This window comes from Nerophis lumbriciformis, linkage group LG03 (assembly GCF_033978685.3).
Source record: "Nerophis lumbriciformis linkage group LG03, RoL_Nlum_v2.1, whole genome shotgun sequence".
NCBI lineage: Eukaryota > Metazoa > Chordata > Actinopteri > Syngnathiformes > Syngnathidae > Nerophis > Nerophis lumbriciformis.
In genome coordinates this window covers 4035001-4043269 of record NC_084550.2, presented here as the reverse complement: position 1 = coordinate 4043269, position 8269 = coordinate 4035001, and the positions used below count along the sequence as shown (strand labels likewise).

The 8269-nt window shown below is 42.0% G+C and overlaps 1 protein-coding gene across 1 annotated transcript in view; it reads left to right on the top strand.

The window, feature by feature from the left end:
* The first annotated feature begins 627 nt into the window (after window positions 1-627).
* The window catches only part of xbp1 (X-box binding protein 1), a 17095-nt gene continuing 9453 nt past the window's right edge, over window positions 628-8269 (top strand). The window contains 5 exon segments of the mRNA XM_061932176.1: window positions 628-980; window positions 7417-7513; window positions 7725-7841; window positions 7927-8007; window positions 8010-8093. Coding sequence (XP_061788160.1) covers window positions 754-980; window positions 7417-7513; window positions 7725-7841; window positions 7927-8007; window positions 8010-8093 — 606 coding nt within the window. The 5' untranslated portion in view covers window positions 628-753.

Genomic DNA, 8269 nt, shown 5'->3' with positions numbered 1-8269 from the left:
TTGTGGAGGGGGCTAAATTGTTATGGAAAATAATAATGCAACGTTAGGTAATTACAGTACTCCCACCTTACATTCCTCAGGGACATTTGTATTAGATCTTTTAAGCAGGTGTTTTTTGTTTACATTGTTATTGCCTTCTGGTTAGCTAATGTTTGCCCTGCAGGTAATAGTCACTTTTCCACCCCTTTATATATTAGGTATAGTTGTAAGTGAAAAAAAAAGGTCAAAGACAAAGCTATTCGGTTTCTTCTGAGTATATACACTTCAATGCCGATGTGGGGGGGCGCCACCTAAAATTTTGCCTAGGGCGCCAGATTGGTTAGGGCCGGGCCTGGCTACTACGGTACATTTTTAGTCTACTTTATACCTGCATTACCCTTTCCATCCTTTGTAACTGATCTACTGTGTGGAACAATTTCCCTTGTGGGTCATTAAAGTTTGTCTAAGTCTAAGTCTAAAAATGTTTTTTTTGGACAATCTGTTTGGGTTGGAAAGGAACTTTTCTGTTGCAATAGGATGACATTTTGAAATGCAAATGATGTCACCACCTCGACCAATCATAAGCCGTGTGTTGATGACGTCACGCCCTCACAGCCTATCAGATGTGACCACGATAGTAGAAAAAGATGAGCATGCGCCTGTTAGTGCGGTGATCTCCGCGGCCTTTGAAGGACGTCCTCGTCGAAGCAAAAACTAAACAAAAAAAAAAGGATTTAATTTGGAATTAGGACCGAAAAGGAATATAATTCGAACATGGTGGTGGTAGCAGCGGCCGGGGGCGCCCACAAGTTGCTCCTTATCTCCGGGAAACAGAGCGGCGGTTCTTCGCCGGCGAGCTTCGGGAGGCCCATCTCGGTCGTCCTGCCGTCCGCCTGCAGTCAGGCGTCCTCGGACTCGGAGTCCAGCAGCTCCGCGGGGCCGCCGGTCCGGAAAAGGCAGCGGCTCACACACTTGAGTCCCGAGGAGAAAGCACTTCGAAGGTTCGACATTTACCAAAATATTTTCTTCAGTGTCGTGTTTTCTTTGTATGGCGGATATTTTTATTCTTATTTTTCGAAATGCATTTTGATTGAATCTAGCAAAATGGCGGTGACGTTTCACTCCGCGCGTAATAAAGTAGTCCCTGCTATGTACAGTCGTCTTGCTTATTTGGGAAATACTGTCTTTACAGGGCAAAATCATAAAGTTAGAAACTGGTTCGGTCAAATTACTATGTTGGACTTTAAACCTGCTGTGACGGGGAGAGAAGTGGACCCGCCCCGCACAGGACTTTGACGTGCCTGCGTGGCAGCAACATGGCCGGCGCTGATTGCGCAACACCAATCTTTCCAGTTCCACCCACGTCAATGACAGCAACACTTTATTTTTTATTCAAGAAAATGTTTTTAATTTATTTATCTTATTTTATTTTATAATTAAAAAAAAAAAAAAAGAGGACCGTATCTTCACCATACCTGGTTGTCCAAATTAGGCATATTAATGTGTTCATTCCACGACTGTATATATCGGTATCGGTAATTAAGAGTTGGACAATATCGGATATCGGCAAAATGCCATTATTAGATTAGATTAGATTAGATTTATTGGTCCCCTTGGGGAAATTCATTGTCGCTGCCGTACATATAAACACTAGACATTACACATCACACAAAAAAAAAAAAAAAAAAAGACATCATACATGACTAACACACATTTACAGGCTTGTCAGACAGGTCGGCCGGGCCTGCTGTTAAGGGCGGCTATAGCTGCAGGGATCAGGCTTTTCCCTAGTGAATATGTTCCCCATACTAAAGTGTTACCATGCTTTTTTTTTTTAGTGGTGGACAAAATGAAGCGTGCATGAACATCACCTTGTTCAAAGAACAAAACCAACACAGTGCATAAACTCACAACAAATTACACTCCTGCAAACCAGTCTTGACTTCTGCTGTTGCCGTATCCGTAATACGCCGATACACGATGAGTCGGGTGTGTCTTGACCTCCGCCGAACCCCTGAGACCGACTCACCGAACCCCTAGGGTTCCATCGAACCCAGGTTAAGAACCACTGTGCTGGAGAAATTTTGATACATATGAAAGTGCAATATATTTATCTGTACAGTAACATATTTATTTATATCTGCACATTATTGCTCTTTTATCCTGCACTACAACGAGCTAATGCGACGAAATTTCGTTATCTGTACTGTAAAGCAGTAGTCCCCAACTACGGTCCGGGTACCGGGCCGCAGAGAAACATTACATTTATAAAGGACTGCATTTTCTCCGACTTAACTTTCGCCTGTCCAACTAGACCACAGGTGTCAAACTCAAGGCCCGGGGACCAGATTTGGCCCGTCGCTTCATTTTATTTGGCCCTCGAAAGCCTGGAAATAATATGTACCGTATTTTCCGCACCATAAGGCGCCCTGGGTTATAAGCCGCGCCTTCAATGAACGGCATATTTCAAAACTTTGTCCACCTATAAGCCGCCCCGTGTTGTAAGCCGCATCTAACTGCGCTAAAGGAATGTCAAAAAAACAGTCAAATAGGTCAGTCAAACTTTAATAATATATTAAAACCAGCGTGATGTGGGCGCGCATGGAGTCGTATATCAACATGGACGGAGCTGCGTGAAAAAAGCCACCCGGCCTCTTTGCTTAAACTTACCTTAACCACTCGCTCATCTTTTCTTCATCCATCCCTTCGAGTTAGCTTTTATGATGACGCCGGCTGGAAAGGTCTCTTTTGGCAAGGTCTTCCTTTTGAATATCACCATGGGTGGAAGTTTCTGGCCATTAGCATGGCAAGCTAGAACCACAGTGAAGGATGACTTCTCATTCCCTGTGGTGCGAATATTCACCGTACGTGCTCCCGTTGTGTCCACAGTGCGGTTCACAGGAATATCAAAAGTCAGTGGAACCTCGTCCATGTTGATAATGTTCTCTGGCCGGATCTTTTTTTCAGCTATCTTGTTTTTACAATATGCACGGAAAGTAGCCAGCTTTTCTTGAAAGTCTTTAGGCAGTTGCTGTGAAATAGTAATCCGTGTGCGGATGGAGAGATTGCGTCTTTTCATGAACCGGATCCCTGTCGCTTAGTAGGAGCCATTTTGTGGTCTTTACAGATGTAAACACACAAAGGAAATGAAACGTAATATCCGCGCGCTTTTTCTTCTTCTACGCGGGCGGGTGGTTGCTTACAGTAGAAGAAGAAGCGCTTCCTGTTCTATGGGGGCGGGTGCTTACCTTGGCGGTTGCTTGCGTAGAAGAAGAAGCACTTCCTCTTCTACGGGGAAAAAAGATGGCGGCTGTTTACCGTAGTTGCGAGACCGAAACTTTATGAAAATGAATCTTAATATTAATCCATATATAAAGCGCACCGGGTTAAAAGCCGCACTGTCAGCTTTTGAGTAAATTTGTGGTTTTTAGGTGCGGCTAATAGTGCGGAAAATACGGTATCAATAAAGTACTGTAACTTTTCTTACTAAATGTATTCTTCCTTTCTATTTTGGAAGAAACAAATATATGTACTCATGTAATCGCAAATAAAATATATGATCAAACATTGAAACCATTTTTTAAATAGAAATAATTACTAAAAATAATGATTTCAAAGCAAGTTATCCAGCAAATTGTGCAATATAAAAGTAGCAATAGATTTCATGGGGAAATTGTGAAATTTACAGTGGTTTCTACAGCATTTTTCTCTAAATTTAAAAAAAACTACTTTTTTTTTTTTTTTTTTTTACTGTAATAAACTGTGGTTCCGTTTTGGCATTCACAGTAATGCACCGAAAAATCTGCGGTTAAAAAAACAACAAACACACACTGGCAGCTCAGGTGCCAAAATTTTGCTGTAAAATTGCAGGTTTTTTTTTTAATTCAAAGTAAAAAAAGAATGTAAATTTTACAGTAAAATTCTGGCAACTCAGCTGCCTTTTTTTTTTTTTTTTTTTTACCATAAAAACAGCAGTACTGTTTTTCCATTTACAGAAATATACACTACATTTGCAGAAACATGGGGAAATGTGCAGAAATATGGGGAAATAATTACAAAAGTACACTTCATTCATTAACGGTGTTACAAAAAAGATCAGTTAGAATAATACATCATGTTGGATATAGAGAACACACAAATCCTTTATTTATTGAATCAAAGATACTGAAATTCTACGACATAGTGAATTTGCAAACAGCTAAAATGATACACAAAGCAAACTATAACCTGCTACCCAAGAATATACAAAACTTCTTCTCAAAAAAAGAGGAGAAATATAATCTTAGGGAGAAATGTAATTTAAAACATTTGTATGCACGTACAACACTTAAGACCTTCAGTATATCAGTATGTGGAATTAAATGATGGAATGGATTAAGCAAAGCAATCAAACAATGTACTAATATGATCCACTTCAAGAAACTCTTCAAACTTAAAGTGTTTACAAAGTACAAAGAAGAAGAACCATGATAAACATTCTGAATTTATTCAACTCATCCATTCTTTCATTCTTTCACTCACAAACTAATCTTACTTACCTCAACATATGAAATGTAACTTACTTCACCAATTATTATTTATTTACTTATTTTATTGTGATTACTTATGGAGTATATTGTGAATAAATTGAGAACAGGAAGTGAACAAAAGTTTTAGCAACTGTTTATGTAAAAGAAAAGGGGTAGGATTTAAATAAGCTCTGCTTCTTCCTACTCCTTTTCGAACATGTTGAAAAGAGAAACTGGAGATTGTGATGTGTCATGTTGTATACTTGCATGTTCGAAATAAACTCAAACTCAACTCAACATTTTGAGATGAAATTATTGCAACTTACTGAAATCTACTAATAAAATGCATAAAAATGGTGTAATAATAGTATTTACCGTATTTTCCGCACCATAAGGCGCCCTGGGTTATAAGCCGCGCCTTCAATGAACGGCATATTTCAAAACTTTGTCCACCTATAAGCCGCCCCGTGTTGTAAGCCGCATCTAACTGCGCTAAAGGAATGTCAAAAAAACAGTCAGATAGGTCAGTCAAACTTTAATAATATATTAAAAACCAGCGTTCTAACAACTCCGTTCACTCCCAAAATGTACGCAAATGTGCAATCACAAACATACGTATATCAACATGGACAGAGCTGCGTGAAAAAAAGCCACCCGGCCTCTTCGCGTAAACTTAAACTTACCTTAACCACTCGCTCATCTTTTCTTCATCCATCCCTTCGAGTTAGCTTTTATGATGACGCCGGCTGGAAAGGTCTCTTTTGGCAAGGTCTTCCTTTTGAATATCACCATGGGTGGAAGTTTCTGGCCATTAGCATGGCAAGCTAGAACCACAGTGAAGGATGACTTCTCATTCCCTGTTGTGCGAATATTCACCGTACGTGCTCCCGTTGTATCCACAGTGCGGTTCACAGGAATATCAAAAGTCAGTGGAACCTCGTCCATGTTGATAATGTTCTCTGGCCGGATCTTTTTTTCAGCTATCTTGTTTTTACAATATGCACGGAAAGTAGCCAGCTTTTCTTGAAAGTCTTTAGGCAGTTGCTGTGAAATAGTAATCCGTGTGCGGATGGAGAGATTGCGTCTTTTCATGAACCGGATCCCTGTCGCTTAGTAGGAGCCATTTTGTGGTCTTTACAGATGTAAACACACAAAGGAAATGAAACGTACGGTAATATCCGCGCGCTTTTTCTTCTTCTACGCGGGCGGGTGGTTGCTTACAGTAGAAGAAGAAGAAGCGCTTCCTGTTCTATGGGGGCGGGTGCTTACCTTGGCGGTTGCTTGCGTAGAAGAAGAAGCACTTCCTCTTCTACGGGGAAAAAAGATGGCGGCTGTTTACCGTAGTTGCGAAACCGAAACTTTATGAAAATGAATCTTAATATTTATCCATATATAAAGCGCACCGGGTTATAAGCCGCACTGTCAGCTTTTGAGTACATTTGTGGTTTTTAGGTGCGGCTTATAGTGCGGGAAATACGGTAAGTCTAATTTTCTCCTACTAAACTATGGCCTGTCCCACTAGACACACCAACAAGCTTGTTTATAGATGTACAATAAAACTCCTCATAGGAAGTTATGTTTGTTCTAACTTTGTGACAATGCACATTAACAGACATATATAAATGTGACAGATTGTAGCCAATGGCTGATTTCCATCTGAATCTCATTGCAAAGAAACGCTAATTCAGTGTTCTAGTCTGTTGTATTTTTCATGCACTTTATTTTTGCTGTATTTATCCGGCCGCTCCCTGCAAATAATGCCTACCGTATTTTCCGCACTATTAGCCGCACCTAAAAACCACAAATTTACTCAAAAGCTGACAGTGCGGCTTATAACCCGGTGCGCTTTATATATGGATTAATATTAAGATTCATTTTCATAAAGTTTCGGTCTCGCAACTACGGTAAACAGCCGCCATCTTTTTTCCCCGTAGAAGAGGAAGTGCTTCTTCTTCTACGCAAGCAACCGCCAAGGTAAGCACCCGCCCCCATAGAACAGGAAGCGCTTCTTCTTCTACTGTAAGCAACCACCCGCCCCGGTAGAAGAAGAAGAAGAAGCGCGCGGATATTACGTTTCATTTCCTTTGTGTGTTTACATCTGTAAAGACCACAAAATGGCTCCTACTAAGCGACAGGTTTCCGGTTCATGAAAAGACGCAATCTCTCCATCCGCACACGGACTACTATTTCACAGCAACTGCCGAAAGACTTTCAAGAAAAGCTGGCTACTTTCCGTGCATATTGTAAAAACAAGACAGCTGAAAAAAAGATCCGGCCAGAGAACATTATCAACATGGACGAGGTTCCACTGACTTTTGATATTCCTGTGAACCGCACTGTGGATACAACGGGAGCACGTACGGTGAATATTCGCACCACAGGGAATGAGAAGTCGTCCTTCACTGTGGTTCTAGCTTGCCATGCTAATGGCCAGAAACTTCCACCCATGGTGATATTCAAAAGGAAGACCTTGCCAAAAGAGACCTTTCATAAAAGCTAACTCGAAGGGATGGATGGATGAAGAAAAGATGAGCGAGTGGTTAAGGTAAGTTTACGCGAAGAGGCCGGGTGGCTTTTTTCACGCAGCTCCGTCCATGTTGATATACGACTCCATGCGCGCCCACATCACGCTGGTTTTTAATATATTATTAAAGTTTGACTGACCTATCCGACTGTTTTTTTTTTGACATTCCTTTAGCGCAGTTAGATGCGGCTTATAACACGGGGCGTCTTATAGGTGGACAAAGTTTTGAAATATGCCGTTCATTGAAGGGGCGGCTTTTAACCCAGGGCGGCTTATGGTGCGGAAAATACGGTACATTAAACCGTTCCCTGGTGCAAAAAAGGTTGGGGACCACTCACTGAATTACAGCATCACGGAAAGAATGCCTTCACTTATTCTCCATTTTTTCCCCTCTCCTCTGTGCAGGAAACTCAAGAACAGAGTCGCGGCCCAAACCGCCAGAGACAGAAAAAAGGCCAAAATGGGGGAACTGGAACAGCAGGTCCTGGAGTTAGAGCTGGAGGTACTTTTTATCCTTTGATGTGGTGTAGCAACATTCCACAAACAGTGGGCTTATTTCTATTTTTAATGAGGCTTATACAAAGGATTGTGCAAAAAGCGGTCAGCTGTAGTCTTGACGGTGGTAATTACCGTCCCTGGGAGCAGGACTAACTTGTTTGCATTGCACAGCTGCAACATTCAAGCGCTCACCTCCACTTCCTCCCCCTCCCCAGAACCAGAAACTTCACATCGAAAACAGGCTCCTGCGGGAAAAGACGGGCGGCTTGCTGAGCGAAAACGACGAGCTAAAGCAGAGACTCGGGTTACACACCCTGGAGTCCAAAGAGAAGGTGGGACTGGAATGAGACGACGCTCGCTTGTCAGTCCTTTTTTGGAGAGGAAATCATATTTGTTGTTGTTGTTGGTCCCTTTTAGGTTCAGGTGTTGGCGTCCGGCGGAAACGACGCAGGTTTAGGAATCGGGTCTTCTGAGTCCGCAGCACTCAGGCTACGTGTGCCTCCGCAGCAGGTGCAGGCCCAGCAGTTCCTAAATCTGAAGACTTCCCAATGGATACAGATGGCCCTGACACTACAGACCATGAGGTAGGCGCACCACTACTTGGACTCTTATAGCCGCGTTCCCACCGGGCCCGGTCCTGATGGGACATTTTGTACATAAAAAGTTAGTCAACGCTCTTGTAACCAGGACTGGGTACTGGATTTGGTACTTTATAGGCACCACCGGGTATCGATTCTACTACTATATGGACTCCTATAGC